The following is a 16,187-nucleotide window of genomic DNA, read 5'->3' as shown; positions in this document are numbered from 1 at the left end:
GAGGGATTGTGTTTTCTTTTAGGATCCATTGGAGCCTATATATTACAGTGAAGAAAACCCCCTATCCTGATTCTACCTGGTAAGGTAAAATCTCCTAAAAAATGTTTGTCTGTGAAAACAATTGCATTTTAGTTCACATGGTTTCCTTTGAATATTGTGTCAAGGCTTAAATTCCACAGATCTAAAGTTGAGTGCCTCTACACAGAAGAACAAAGGCTAGAAACTATGCAATATACTTGTTCTTGTATACTTCTACCCCAAATAAATGAAATATTTCTCTCCTTTGTGTTTTGATAAGTGTTTTATAATACAGCAAGACATATTTTTACTTGTACATATGAATATGAAAAAACTCCCAATACACAACCATTTCTAACTCATTGGGACAAGGCAATAGTGTTTTTCTGAGGTTAGTCTCATGGACTGTCATAATACAATACTTGCGTGATTCATTTTCCATTCATCCTTCGTCATGATAATGAGATGATCCTAAAGACGCACTGGTGTATGTAGCTGTATTAGAATACAGTATGCCTAATGTCTTCAATAAAGTTTGAAAACAAAAAATAAAATAGATCATGCTTGATTATCAAAAACTGAAATCAACCAAATCTAATGACACCTTGGAATATGGAATGGGTTGGATTTCTATGCAATACTGTCCCTTACATCGATAGTATTGTATGGCTTTCTAGAATATACAGGCACTACAATCACAGGTTTGTGTCTGTTCATTAATTTGCATTCATTAAAATTCCCCTAAAATGTATAGTTTGTTCACAAGGCACAGACATACTTTAAAAAACGCAATCCCTTATCTCCATGCTACAATAGCTTCAACAATACGCTGAGATACAATTTGTTGTGCTGAATAAGCTGTAAGTTTGATTTACACAGTATGTATACTTTGTGATTGAGGGGACCCTTGAGACTGTATATTACTGCCAGGGTCCTCTAACTACTGGAGTGGGGTAGTCCAATCCCTCCCAGGTGGTCATAGCTTAAAGGCATTCATTACTTCCTTCACTTGTTCCTTTGTTAGTCAAAGAGCCCAGTGTCCTCATCAGGTTGTCCAGTCCCCACATGTATCCGTCCTCTCGGTTGCCCTCCTGCCAGGGTATGGAGTGGTCCAGAGTCTGTCCCTCTGGTAAAGCTGTAGTCTTGCCGAAGTCAATGAGCCAAACCTCAGCTCGGTCAGTGTGGTCATGAATGAAGAGGAGGGAGCTCCCAATCACCTTGGAGAGAGAAGACGTGTACTCAGTACAATAACCACTGGACATACACTGGTTGAATCAACAGTGTTTCCACATCATTTCAATGAAATTACATTGAACAGACGTGCAATAGACGTTGAATTGACATTTTTGCCCAGTGTGTATTATAATGTATATTATTTACCGGTAAACCTCATAAAAGCACTTAGATGTGTTTAATATATCTAGTGGGATGAACAAATGTCAACAGAAAACAGGTGCAGATGAACTAAAGCTTCTATACTCACCTCGTGTCTCTTGAAGAACTCAGATGACATCAGGGCTTGTTGAATTTTTGCTAGTTTACTCATGTAGGAATTCTGTATTAGAGAGGCAATACGATTATTCTGGCTGTAGAGTTGAGACTTGGGAAACTCCCTTGATAAATTCCTTAAACCAATAGAGGTTATATGTCTAGGTCGTTCAATTCTATTTGCTATCTGTCATTCCAACAGGATCTACTGTAGTGTATAATGCCATTTGGGTTGCTCATCATATCCAAATATTTACCAATGTGTATCACTTTTCATGAGATTTTACAAAAGACAGGTAAAGTCAAACCAATTTGTTTGATTGTTCAAGTATTCACTTTACATAAGACAGGTATGTACTGTATGTCTCTACTTGTCAAAAATCAGCAGACCATGCAAATGAATGCGGATGCAACACAATAACAGGTAAGACTAGTAGCTGTCAACCTACTAGTATGTTTGTGTTGTTTGTGGCAAAGTCCCTGAAGATCTGAGTGATATCCTCCTTAGACCGGGTCTTCTTGAAATCCGTGTGACACGTCCCGTCAGCTTTCTGAGAGAAGGAACGGTCAATATGTTGATAAGCAGCACTGTCCACGTGCAACAAGGTCAAGGCTCCGACATTACTTTATTGCATACAGTATGTAATGAACTTCACATGAAAAACTGTAAAATGAACCATGAAAAAAGTTTTTAGTCCAGGAATAAGCCTTTTGTATACGTTCTGGTTTAAATGAAAAGGGATCTATGTGGTTGCGTTTTGAGTGAACACTGACTGAATTGCTTCCTTCATGTTGACACTCAGGTTGATACGTGGGTACTTGCTTTGATGCCTTCGATGCGGAAGCCCAGTGTGTGTGTGGAGCTGAGGGTCTCTCTCCACTGCATGTAGCGGGGTTTGGTGACGGCCCTCTGGAGGTGCTCCTGGGGGCTGGGGGCCTCACTGTCCACCTCCAGCATCTTGTCAAACAGGTCCCTACGGAGCTTAGGCCGCTCTCGGGCTCGCACCACCTCCTCCTCCAGATACGTCCTGAGGAGAGGACAACAGGGAGACACGCTGAGGGGCCATGACACTATTTAGCACCATCACGGCTAAGTGACTTTTCATTTGGTCTTGTTGTGTATGATGATAGCTGAGTGGCATTACAGACAATGGCATGTTATACTTAAGCAATAAGGCCCGGGGGGGTGTGGTATATGGCCAATATACCATGGCTAAGAGTGGTTCTTCTGCAAGACGCAAAGAGGAGTGCCTGGATACAGCCCTTAGCCGTGGTATATTGGCCATATTCCACAAACCCGTAAGGTGCCTTATTGCTGTTATAAACTGCTTACTATGTAATTAGAGCAGTAAAAATAAATGTTTTGTCATACCAGTGGTATACCACAGCTGTCAGCCAATCAGCATTCAGGGCTCGAACCACCCAGTTTATAATGTGACCTTTGTATGCTTTAGATAGTAGAATTGACTTTCTAAGGTTTCTAGTCAACCTGTATCACTGAAGTGTTACAGATTACACAATAGAAATGTAAAGGTAATGTAGGATTGATCTGACATATGCAGCGTTTACCATAATGGAAGTCTCCGCTAACGCGGGAACATTGTCTTTACATTTAAATCATGCTGAAACGCTGAACTTCCGCTATGCGGATTTAATAGAACCCTAAGTCTTACTTGGTAGAGTCCTATGTTCAGTGAATTTCAGTTTCATTCTGAACTTCCTCTGTATAAAAAAAGGAAGCAAGGAGGAGACTCCAAAGTACACAGCATGACTGTTTAACTGGTTGATAGTATGAGTGTTTGTTAGCAGTAGGTGAGAGAGCTTGGGTGGTTGTGTGTGTTTGTCAAAAGGGAGTCACCAGGGACACCCTGTGCCTGCACCCCATCTCCCCACTGTGTGTGTGTGTGTGTGTGTGTGTGTGCGTGCGTGTGGTTCTTTCTGGCTGTGTACAGGAAACATGTGGCTCAGTAGTGACGGCCTCTCTGTGTGCCTTGACGCCCCACCGGCTGTGTGTGGCAGGAAATCCTCAGAGAACCAGTAACAACAGGTGTTTTATCAAGAGCAAACAGAACAGGTTGACAGTCTGTATGTTCTACTATCAGGAGCACTGACGTGTAAAGAGGGAAATAGATAAATTACAGTAGTCCAACAATGATTTGTTAGTATTTCCTCAAAATTGCTTAATCCTGCTATAGGGCCAGACATATGTAGTGTTCTACACATTATTATAGAACAGACATACTGCTGCTCCCTACTCACTACTGCTGCTCCCTACTCACTACTGCTGCTCCCTACTCATTATTGCTGCTCCCTACTCACTACTGCTTCTCCGTACTCACTATTGCTGCTCCGTCCGTACTCACTACTGCTGCTCCCTACTCACCTAGCTGCTCCCTACTCACCTAGCTGCTCCCTACTCACCTAGCTGCTCCCTACTTACCCAGCTGCTCCCTACTCACCTAGCTGCTCCCTACTCACCTAGCTGCTCCCTACTCACCCAGCTGCTTCCTACTCACCTAGCTGCTCCCTACTCACTACTGCTGCTCCGTACTCACCTAGCTGCTCCATACTCACAACTGCTGCTCCGTACTCACCGAGCTGCTCCCTGCTCACCTAGCTGCTCTCTGCTCACCTAGCCGCTCCCTACTAACTACTGCTGCTCCCTACTCACCTAGCTGCTGCTCCATACAGACCTAGCGGCTCCCTACTCACTACTGCTGCTCCCTACTCACTACTGCTGCTCCCTACTCACTACTGCTGCTCCCTACTCACTACTGCTGCTCCCTACTCACCTAGCTGCTCCCTACTCACCTAGCTGCTCCCTACTCACTACTGCTGCTCCGTACTCACCTAGCTGCTCCCTGCTCACTACTGCTGCTCCGTACTCACCTAGCTGCTCTCTGCTCACTACTGCTGCTCCCTACTCACCTAGCTGCTGCTCCATACAGACCTAGCGGCTCCCTACTCACTACTGCTGCTCCCTACTCACTACTGCTGCTCCCTACTCACCCAGCTGGTCCCTACTCACCTAGCTGCTCCCTACTCACTACTGCTGCTCCGTACTCACCTAGCTGCTCCCTACTCACAACTGCTGCTCCGTACTCACCGAGCTGCTCCCTGCTCACCTAGCTGCTCTCTGCTCACCTAGCCGCTCCCTACTAACTACTGCTGCTCCCTACTCACCTAGCTGCTGCTCCATACAGACCTAGCGGCTCCCTACTCACTACTGCTGCTCCCTACTCACTACTGCTGCTCCGTACTCACCTAGCTGCTCTCTGCTCACTACTGCTGCTCCGTACTCACCTAGCTGCTCTCTGCTCACTACTGCTGCTCCGTACTCACCTAGCTGCTCTCTGCTCACTACTGCTGCTCCCTACTCACCTAGCTGCTCCCTACTCACTACTGCTGCTCCGTACTCACCTAGCTGCTCCCTGCTAACCTAGCTGCTCCCTACTCACTACTGCTGCTCCCTACTCACCTAGCTGCTCCCTGCTCACTACTGCTGCTCCGTACTCATCTAGCTGCTCCCTGCTCACCTAGCTGCTCCCTACTCACTACTGCTGCTCCGTACTCACCTAGCTGCTCCCTGCTCACCTAGCTGCTCCCTACTCACTACTGCTGTTCCCTACTCACTACTGCTGCTCCCTACTCACCTAGCTGCTCCCTACTTACTACTGCTGCTCTCTACTCACTACTGCTGCTCCCTACTCACTACTGCTGCTCTCTTACCTCACTCCCATCTTGCAGTCCATGACACTGGGTCTATCAAAGTTGACTAGTAGATCAGTCATATGTAGGAAGGGATCCCCATCCCTCTCCACCACACCATAATATCCTGGTACAAAGTCCTGGAGAACGTCTCCCTGCAGCCTCTCAAAACACAGCTTCTCATTCTCAGAGAACTTCTTCAGAATGGTGCCTTCGCCGCCAGCTTTGAAATTACCTGGAAAAGATAAGCACTGACATTCCACAGCAAACCACTAACGACTGACATTTTCTGATGGAATCTGTGTGTAATGGGTTAGTATTGTATCAAAGTGGCCAGTAGTATACAGTACTGTCTGTGTCATGTACTTTATTTTGTGTGGAAGATGTACAGTACACATCATCTTACATTAGTGCTTGGTTCTTGGTATGCTGCTGTGATAGGTGAGGGATCTCGTCCATGGTGACTGTGTTTTACCTTTGTGTCCAGCTAGTTGAACCCAGGACAGGTTTCTTCTTTGTGGGGAAACAAAAGGCCAGTTGACAATAGTCTTTATCTTCCACCAGGGTTTGCTCTGCTGAAGAAGGACCAAGCACAGGAACAGTCAGCTTTACCTCTATGGAGTATCTGTGTCATTATTAACCAGGCAGAGACACTGTCCTCAAGCCAGCGCTCAACAGTAGGGTGTATATAAATGAAGTTGTACAACGATAATGATCTTGGATAATAATCATGTTTTGAATTCAGTTGATGACAGACAGCTGTCTAAATCACTTGGCCACTGTTAATTGGGTCATTTGTTACTTTACGTCACTAACCCTAGCTTCATGTCCTCGTCCAGGCTCAACTCTAATCCTAGCCTCAAATCTAACCCTGACCCTTAACCCTGGCCTCATCCGCAAACATATCTTTGCTACATGTTGTCATTTCTATGGAACTCACATTTCCCTACCAGCTGCTGTGTATAGTCGCACTTGACTGACTTGCTGTTGCCATGTGCATTTGCATTAAGACACAGTCATGGAGATCTTGTTCAACGAGATCTGGATGATTCAGGCATAGAAATTATGACATTGTTTCCCCATGTGTGATGAGATGTTGAGTGAGTCACACATCATGTTCACAGCAGACATGCTTCACAGACAGAAAAGTACTTGTGCTTGATGACACAGAGATGATAGATTTCACCATAGCTAGATGTACAGTGATTCAGGGTTATGACCAAGACAGGGGTCAGAGGTATTCAGTATGCTGAGATCGCAGTAAAAGGAAGAAAAGCCCTGGTCATTGGATTCAGTGAAAAAACGACTCATTCTGTTGAGTGTACACACTCAAAACCAATAACAGATCCCACAGCCACTCTGAAATGTCAAGTGGTATGCTCCACTCACTGGTGTTGTTGATGTGGTGTATAAAGTTGAATTGTTGTTGTAATAATAGTCGGCTGTGTGGGTGTCATATTTCCACACAGGCCTTCAACACTCTCAAACACATAACCAATAGTAATAGTGACAACCTATTAATCAACATGTATTTTTAAAAAGCCCTGTGCTCTGTCAAGAGAAAGAAATATGAACATATAGCCCCTCCATTTGTGGCTACACAGTTATTCTAAAAAAGTAGTGTAAAATATGAAGTAGAATTTCAACATTGTGGAACGTATTTCAATTCCTGAAAATAAATGCTACATTTTAACTGTATGAGGTGTGTTCTCTCACAAACTACAATACAACGCAATGTTTGTAAAAATGTTTATTTCTATAACCCTCTAGATAATACATTCCTGGTTAGTTCTGGGACACACATTACTTTGTAAAGCCGGGCCTAATGTGGTTGACAGACTGACAGAAAATAAGGCGTCTACAATCAGCTGCAAATAGAGTCTACTACATAATGAACTCGACCAATTACAATGTCATAACAGTAACAAGAACAGGAACAAGGGAGTAACAATTGTGTATGATTCACTCAAGCTGTTGATTCACTCAATACTGTATGATTCACTCAAGCTGTTGATTCACTCAATACTGTATGATTCACTCGGTTTCTCAACCTGGCACATTATAATATGAACATGCATTAGCATACGCATATTTGACAAATTGCTAGCATCGATAAATGTGATGTCATAAAAATTCAAGCCTCTTTTTCACTACAAGTTACTGTCATACTAGAAATACAGAGAACGGATAACTTAGTGTACAAAGTAGGAGTTTTCTTTCTGTGTTGAAAGGTCAAATCCTAAATGTCAATGTGGCTGAAATTGGCACACAACCATTTGTCATAGACTCATAGGACAATGGGGGTGGCTTGTACTGCAAGTATGGGGGCTGACTGGACACTCTATCTGCTATAAACAAAGGGTATAGAGAGTTAATGCAAACTCTATTTTCAGAACAGGGAGACACTTTTTTCCATTACCATTGTTTGTTTTGAATGACTAGAAAGATCAATAAAAGGGTTGGGTTTGAGAGCTTTTCAAGTGGCCTGTCATACTGACATGCCCCTGTTGAAACACTGAACACTGAGCAGTGAGCACCACAATGTACACAGCCTTCCCTTCCAGCAGGGCCAGGCGATGTGTATTCAGTGTGTTTAAAGGAAGTTGACAGCTTAGAGCCTTCTATGGAGCTGGCTGAGCATAGTTCTGAAGAGTTACACAGAGGTACAAAGTAGAGGTCGACCGATTATGATTTTTCAACGCCGATACCAATAACGATTATTGGAGGACCAAAAAAAGCTATTTTTAAAATGTATTTGTAATAATGACAATTACAACAATACTGAATTAACACTTATTTTAACTTAATATAATACATCAATGAAATCAATTTAGCCTCAAATAAATAATGAAACATGTTCAATTTGGTTTAAATAATGCAAAAACAAAGTGTTGGAGAAGAAAGTAAAAATGCAATATGTGCTATGTAAGAAAGCTAACGTTTAAGTTCCTTGCTCAGAACATGAGAACATATGAAAGCTGGTGGCTCCTTTTAACATGAGTCTTCAATATTCCTAGGTAAGAAGTTTTAGGTTGTAGTTATTATAGAAATTATAGGACTATTTCTCTCTATACGTTTTGTATTTCATATACCTTTGACTATTGGATGTTCTTATAGGCACTTTAGTATTGCCAGTGTAACAGTATAGCTTCCATCCCTCTCCTCGCCGCTACCTGGGCTCGAACCAGGAACACATCGACAACAGCCACCCTCGAAGCATCGTTACCCATCACTCCACAAAAGTCGCGGCCCTTGCAGAGCAAGGGGAACAACTACTCCAGGTCTCAGAGCGAGTGAATTTTGAAACGCTATTAGCGCTCACCCCGCTAACTAGCTAGCCATTTCACATCGGTTACACCAGCCTAATCTCGGGAGTTGATGGGCTTGAAGCCAAAAACAACGCAATGCTTGAAGCACAGCGAAGAGCTGCTGGCAAAACGCACGAAAGTGCTGTTTGAATGAATGCTTACGAGCCTGCTGGTGCCTACCATCGCTCAGTCAGACTGCTCTATCAAATCATAGACTTAATTATAACATAATAACACATAGGTCATTAATATGGTCGAATCCGGAAACTGTCTCGAAAACAAAACATTCATTCTTTCAGTGAAATACGGAACAGTTGGCATCCCTAAGTCTAAATATTCCTGTTACTGCACAACCTTCAATGTTATGTCATAATTACGTAAAATTCTGGCAAATTTGTTCGCAATGAGCCAGGCGGCCCAAACCCTGACTCTGCATACAATGAACGCAAGAGAAGTGACACAATTTCACCTGGTTAATATTGCCTGCTAAATAAAATGACCTGAAATTCATGGTTTATAGGCCACATCAGGCCTGCAAGTCACAATATGCTGGTTTAGGGAAAGGGGATACCTAGTCAGTTGCACAACTGAATGCATTCAACTGAAATGTGTCTTCCACATTTAACCCAACCCCTCTGAATCAGAGATTGCAAGGTGCAAGGTGATGTGAAAATCCTATAGGAATCCAGCCAGTGTGGGGATATCCAACTTTTAGAATTTTGTATCATACACAACCTGTATTCAAAATGACTGCCAGGGTTGGGAAGGCTAAGCTATGAGACTACCTAAAGCATCTAAACTGGGACAACCATTTCAGTAATGGGTGCAGCAATAATTCTAAGTAACATATTTGATTAATTTAGAAAATGTTGTAATTTATATTTGAGTAGCATAAGATTAATTGATTAATAAATCAATGTACATGCAAAAAACATAGATATTGATACAAACAATTCAAAAAATCTATCTACAATAGAGCATGCTGGGAAATATGATAATGATGTCAAGGTTTTGGTTCAAAGTAATGTATGAGTTTCAGGCCCCTTTATTAGGGTAAAACTAGGCCCTCAAAATAAGGCCTTATGAAATACGTATGGTACTGTGTTAAAAAAATATGTTTTATGACAACATATTTGCTTAGGATCTCACTTGGTGAAGTGCGTAGTACTGAAAGTGAATGAGTGCAACAACCATGACTCTCTCTTGCCTAGTTAAATAAAGGTTAAATAAATACAAAAAAAAAATGTTCTGGTGTCTCAATACTTACACTGTTGATGTAACACTCACATTTTAGTTTTTTTTAACACTGGAGAATTTGCTGTGTTGTTATTCACAGCTACTTTTATGTTCTAGGGTTTAAAACTACGGTATTGTCCTGAAATCACAACTGTATCACTACTTTATCAATGCAAGTCATCAGTCAAGTGTTGAAGTCAAATACAACACCACCCACCCTCAGTCCTCCTGAATCATAGGTCAGGTGTACAGCAGCACCTGTAGTCTGTGTTAAAAGACATGCTAAAACAAGATGGCCGCCTCAGACGAGAGACCAGGGTGGTTTCAAACTTTTTGAAGACCATCATACATGAAGGGAGTATACTCAATTAAAGGAAAATTCCACCCAAAAACAAACTTTTGGCATTTGTTTCATTAGTCCATTGTTGACATTGTCCCAAAATGTTTTGCTTGTTAGCACTCAAGTTTTCAAGATATGTAACTTTCAAAATAAAGAAATCATCATATGATGCTAAATCCATCATACAGGGCTGATTTCTGTATTTTGAAAGTTACATATCTTGAAAACTTGAGTACTGACAAGAAAACATTTTGGGACTATGTCAACAATGGACTAATGGAACAAATACCAAAATATTGTTTTTGGGTAGAGTTTTCATTTAAGATGGGGGGTAATCTAATTCCTTTCCACTTCTGTGTTGTCTCACAGACAACTCGATTCATGTCTGAAGATTACATTTAAGATAGGCCAATAGTGTGTGTGTGTGTGTGTGTGTGTGTGTAAGTAAAGAAATAAAACAACAGTAGAAAGACATTTGAAAAAAGAGTTGCAAGGCTATATACAGACACCTGTTAGTCAGGCTTATTGAGGTAGTACGTACATGTAGTTATCGTTAAAGTGACTATTCATATATGATGAACAGAGAGTAGCAGAAGCGTAAAAAGAGGGGTTGGCGGCTGGTGGGACACAATGCAGATAGCCCGGTTAGCCAATGTGTGGGAGCACTGGTTGGTCAAGCCATTTAGGTAGTATGTACATGAATGTATAGGTATAGTTAAAGTGACTATGCATATAAGATAAACAGAGAGTAGCAGCAGCGTAAAAGAGGGGTTTGGGGGGGACGACACAATGCAAATAGTCTGGGTAACCATTTGGTTACCTGTTCAGGAGTCTTATTGCTTGGGGGTAAAAACTGTTGAGAAACCTTTTTGTCCTAGACTTGGCACTCCTGTACCGCTTGCCATGCGGTAGTAGAGAGAACAGTCTATGACTGGGGTGGCTGGGGTGATCACTGGGGCCTTCCTCTGTCACCGCCTGGTGTAGAGGTCCTGGATGGCAGGCAGCTTTGCCCCAGTGATGTACTGGGCCATACGCACTACCCTCTGAAGTGCCTTGCGGTCGGAGGCCGAGCAATTGCCATACCAGGCAGTGATGCAACCGGTCAGGATGCTCTCGATGTTGCAGCTGTAGAACCTTTTGAGGATCTCAGGACCCATGCCAAATCTTTTTAGTTTCCTGAGGGGGAATAGGCTTTGTCGTGCCCTCTTCACGACTGTCTTGGTGTGTTTGGACCAATCTCGTTTGTTGTTGATGTGGATACCAAGGATTTTGAAGCTCTCAACCTGCTCCACTACAGCCCCGTCGATGAGAATGGGGACGTGCTCGGTGCTCCATTTCCTGTAGTCCACAATCATCTCCTTAGTCTTGGTTACGTTGAGGGATAGGTTGTTATTCTGGCACCACCCGGTCAGGTCTCTGACCTCCTCCCTATAGGCTGTCTCGTCGTTGTCGGTGATCAGGCCTAGTACAAGGGAGTACAATCTGAAACGTGAGCTTGGGCGGTATCCAGATTGCCATAACTTCATAACGACATAGTGCCATACTGGGATTTGCGGTAATACCGGCACTGAACACAAGGGGCGCTATTTTCAAACCCCACTCTGCCTCTGTAATCCAAAGGTTGGCAATGCTAACAAGTACATGTAAAATCCCATAGAGAATGCTAACTAAATGCTAATGAGCGCATTGCGGACATTTTACACAGTATCTGACCTAAACTATTTTCAGGATAGACATCCCATCTCATAAAGTTATATAAGTAACTCAAAAATGCTACTCAGTTGGCAGCACGCACAAAATTAATATTAGACAGCAATGCACTTGATCCAATGCACTTGATCCAGGAGGGTGCTGTTACCAAGTGAAGCTAGATTTTGGAAGACGCTAACAATTTAGCTAGATAGCTACTAAATTAGCAAAACAAATGGACAACTTCAAAGCATTGCACACATTCTAGACAGTTTAACTTAATAGTTATAAGATATGTAGCTGGGAAACATTTAGTGTCACGTCTGCTCCTGCTCCCCCCTCCCCCCAGGCGATTGAGGGCGCCAGGCTGCCCTGCATCACACATCATGCATCCTGCCATCTATAACGCACACCTGCCTTCCCTTGTCACGCGCATCAGCGATATTGGACTCAACTGGACTCAGTCATCACCTGTTTATTTCCTCCCCTATATTTGTCAGTTCCCTTGCTCTGTTCCCTGCTGCTGCATTAATTGTTTATTGTCTGTATTACTCGTTTGCTGACGCTGTTCCTGTCTCGTTCCATGTCCGTTCTGTATTAAATGTTTGACTCCCCGTACCTGCTTCATCTCTCCAGCGTCATCCTTGTGAAAGAATGCAGCAGCCAACATACGAAGCATCGAGGAGTACTGGCATTCCGGTTGGTGGTGACATCGGCTCTGGGTTGCCACCAATGGAACCGGGGGTGCCTAGCCAGCTCGTCGGCTCGTAGGTTTCCTTGCCTCGGTTGGCTCGCAAGGTTTCCATCCCACGTCACACTCCACCGGATCACTGGGCTCCCTCGCTGCAGCGGGATCGACAGGTGTCTTGCTTCAGCCGGATCGTCGGGCTTCCATGCCTCAGGCGGCTCACTCGCAACTGCCGGTTTGTGGGGCTTCCACGCCCCAGCTGGCTTGCCCAGCGCCCATGTCTCGGCCGGTTCGCCCAGGTGGGACGCCATGTGGCGCCCCTACAGGGGAGGGCGTACTGTCACGTCTGCTCCCGCTCTTCCCCCCCGGCACTTGAGGGCGCCAGGCTGCCCTGCATCACTCACTCCTGCCATCTATTACGCACACCTGCCTTCCCTCGTCACTTGCATCAGCGACATTGGACTCACCTGGACTCACTCATCACCTGCTTATTACCTCCCCTATATTTGTCAGTTCCCTTGCTCTGTTCCCCACTGCTGCAAAAACTGTTATTTGTCTGTGTTACTCATGTGCTGACGCTGTTCCTGTCTCGTTCCATGTCCGGTCCTTATTACATGTTTGACTCCCCGTACCTGCTTCGTCTCTCCAGCATCATCCTTGTGACATTTAGTTGTGAATTCCAAACTGCAACTAGATCACCTGGGGCGTGCTGAACAACAGTGAGTGACTCACAAGCCGGTCTCTCATCTTTGTGTGCTTGTAAACAAACAGCACGTGACTCAGGACTACCGGTAAAGCTTCATAATGAAAAATAATGTGACAGGTGAAATGAAGAACGCAATCTTCTTTATGTCCTAATGTCTTGCACAAGATGACTTTAGGTATTTACAAATATAGCTACAAATATTCAAATGTATGAAAACACTTTTAAATAGTTTAAACTGTATTTACGGTATTGAAAAACCATCCTTTGGCTATTTCTAAATACCCCGGTATACAATACCCCAGTATACAAGCCTAGTGAAATGGCTTGGGGCTCTGTGGCAGTCGCTGGTCTGGCTGCATCACTGTCATCAGGTTGGCTGACTGGTGAAATTGTGTCTTGCGTTCATTGCACGTAGAGTCAGGGTATATGCAAGTTTGGGCTGCCTGGCTCATTGCGAACTAATTTGCCAGACTTTTACATAATTATGACATAGATTGAAGGTTGTGCAATGTAACAAGAATATTTAGACTTAGGGATGCCACCCGTTAGATAAAATACCGAACGGTTCCGTATTTCACGGAAATAATAAATGTTTTGTTTTCGAAATGATAGTTTCCGGATTCGATCATATTAATGACCAAAGGCTCGTATTTCTGTGTGTTATTATGTTATAATTAAGTCTGATTTGATAGAGCAGTCTGACTGAGCAGCAGCAGGCCCGTATTCATTCATTCAAACAGCACCTTCGTGCGTTTTGCCAGCAGCTCTTCGCAAGCACAGCGCTGTTTATGACTTCAAGCCTATCAGCTTAATGGCTGGTGTAACCAATGTGAAATGGCTAGCTAGCTAGTTAGCTGGGTGTGCGCTAATACTGTTTCAAACGTTACTTGCTTTTAGATTTGGAGTAGTTATTCCCCTTGCGCTGCAAGGTCCGCGGCTTTTGTGGAGTGATGGGTAACGATGCTTCGAGTGTGGCTGTTGTCGATGTGTTCCTGGTTCGAGCCCAGGGAGGGGCGAGGAGGGATACAGAAGCTATACTGTTACACTGGCAATACTAAAGTGCCTATAAGAACATCCAATAGTCAAAGGTATATGAAATACGAATGGTATAGAGAGAAATAGTCCTATAAATACTATATTAACTACAACCTAAAACCTCTTACCTTGGAATATTGAAGTCTCATGTTAAAAGGAACCACCAACTTTCATATGTTCTCATGTTCTGAGCAAGGAACTCAAATGTTAGCTTTTTTACATGGCACATATTTTACATGGCACATATTTTTACATGGCACATATTACTTTCTGCTCCAACACTTTGTTTTTGCATGATTTAAACCAAATTGAACATGTTTCATTATTTATTTGAGGCTAAATTGATTGTATTTTATGTTTTATATTAAGTTAAAATAAGTGTTCATTCAGTATTGTTGTAATTGTCATTATTACAAATAAAAAATGTTTTTAAAAAATTGGCCGATTAATCGGTATCGGCTTTTTTGGTCCTCCAATAATACAAAGTTTGTATAACATTCACCAGTAAATCGTGTTTTATAGTAGCCTCGGGCTGACAGGTAGATCATGGTCAGACTGGGACCAGAATTCCGTCTTGGCATTTCTAACACACCAGACCATTTTTTCCTTGAGGCCCCCATTATTAGCCAGATCCTGATCATTTTGCACACAAAAAATAACAGGTTAGACAGGCCCACTAGGCAATAGATTGACCAGCCCAAATGACCAGCCAGTCTGCCTCCGGTTAGAATAGAATCCAATAGAATATAAGAGAATAGTCTAACTATTTCCCCCCAGAGTTACAGTGCTCTGGGTGTAATTGGGTGTAATTACAACGTAACAACAATATTACTGTATTTGAATGAAGAATAGTCTATACTCACTTCACTCGTGTCCTCACACAAATGTTCTAAAGTGATATTGCCCTTGCTCTTTGTCTCGTTGTCACTCAGAATGTCATCCTCTGACTCTTCCAACATGATGGAGGAACCTGTTGAGGAGATCGAGGAATTTGACAATTTCCGTCGCAGCGAGCCTTCCACATCAGCCCAGTCCTCCTGCTGGATCTCCCGCGAGCAGCCTCCATCTGGGGTTATTGTCACCTGCGGTACACGGAGCGCCTCCATCATACTAGTTTGCACTTGAGTGGTGTTAAACTCAGATAACTTTACTTCTTTCGCCTGGCAGAGTTCATCGCGATGCTCAGATGCTCTGCGGCTTGTTCTGCGCTCTTTAACGAACCCATCACTAATACCAGCGCCACACAGCCCTGCCTCCTTGGAGGCCTTTCTCCTCTTCTCTCTCTCCTTCGGCATTCGACTGATGAACGTGAGCGTGTTCACAACGGACGCGGTGTTATCAAAATTGTACGGCGCTACGATTGAATTTAACCGCTGTCAATCAAACGTGGCCATCTCAATACAGTAGGCCTACTATTTTTGAGTCCAAGTCTTAGTGTATTAAATATTGTGCAATACTGCAATAGGTTTTCATCTGTTTCGGCCACTGTCCGATAAAAACGAGACGTTTCAGGCGGTCGTCATCGGCGGTCCAATTTGCTGACTGGTGTTTTGGGGAACCCCTTTCCTTAGCTCACATCTCGTCGACAGTGTTAACCAAAGACACACGCTTTTATCTTCCGTATTGATTTCGTCTCTCTTCCTGGCAGAAATATATGGTCAGTGCAATCCGGTATCCTTGGGACGCCCAAAACACTAAACCTTAACTCACAACCTAACCCTTACCGTAACCCGTTTAAATATCAACTCCAATGGGGTAGGGACGTCCTAAGGATCCCGCATAGCAAACCTTGTATTTTGAGTTTTCACGTTACTTCCTCATTCAGTCTTGCACTCTCTGCAAAACAGATATCACCCACTGCGCACAAGCGGTAGAGGGCCAAAAACAGGCTACACCTGTTCCAGCTGTTGTAGTTGTCAACTGAACAAAATCAAGAGGGGTTCAAATCTCTCACTGAAAAACTATGATGTT

General features: G+C 43.4%; 1 protein-coding gene across 2 annotated transcripts; it reads right to left on the bottom strand.

Annotated features, from left to right (window-relative positions):
* Nucleotides 1–282: 282 nt before the first annotated feature.
* Nucleotides 283–16,187, bottom strand: LOC139375340 (inositol-trisphosphate 3-kinase A-like). Of its 2 annotated transcripts, none has more exons than XM_071117035.1 (7): nucleotides 15,080–16,187; nucleotides 5,690–5,786; nucleotides 5,236–5,449; nucleotides 2,330–2,534; nucleotides 1,956–2,057; nucleotides 1,502–1,573; nucleotides 283–1,235 (listed from the first exon to the last, which is right to left on the bottom strand). In XM_071117035.1, exons 1-7 carry the CDS (start codon nucleotides 15,509–15,511, stop codon nucleotides 1,002–1,004), a joined length of 1,356 nt encoding a protein of 451 aa, XP_070973136.1. In that variant the 5' UTR covers nucleotides 15,512–16,187; the 3' UTR covers nucleotides 283–1,001. The 2 variants fall into 2 exon arrangements, with proteins under 2 accessions (XP_070973136.1, XP_070973135.1); XM_071117034.1 differs by having other exon boundaries at nucleotides 5,690–5,789; nucleotides 15,080–16,185.

The sequence above is a fragment of the Oncorhynchus clarkii genome, chromosome 19, assembly GCF_045791955.1.
Source record: "Oncorhynchus clarkii lewisi isolate Uvic-CL-2024 chromosome 19, UVic_Ocla_1.0, whole genome shotgun sequence".
NCBI classification, from domain to species: Eukaryota; Metazoa; Chordata; class Actinopteri; order Salmoniformes; family Salmonidae; genus Oncorhynchus; species Oncorhynchus clarkii.
The sequence above is the reverse complement of the archived record's forward strand: the minus strand, read 5'-3'. Positions and strand labels throughout refer to the sequence as shown.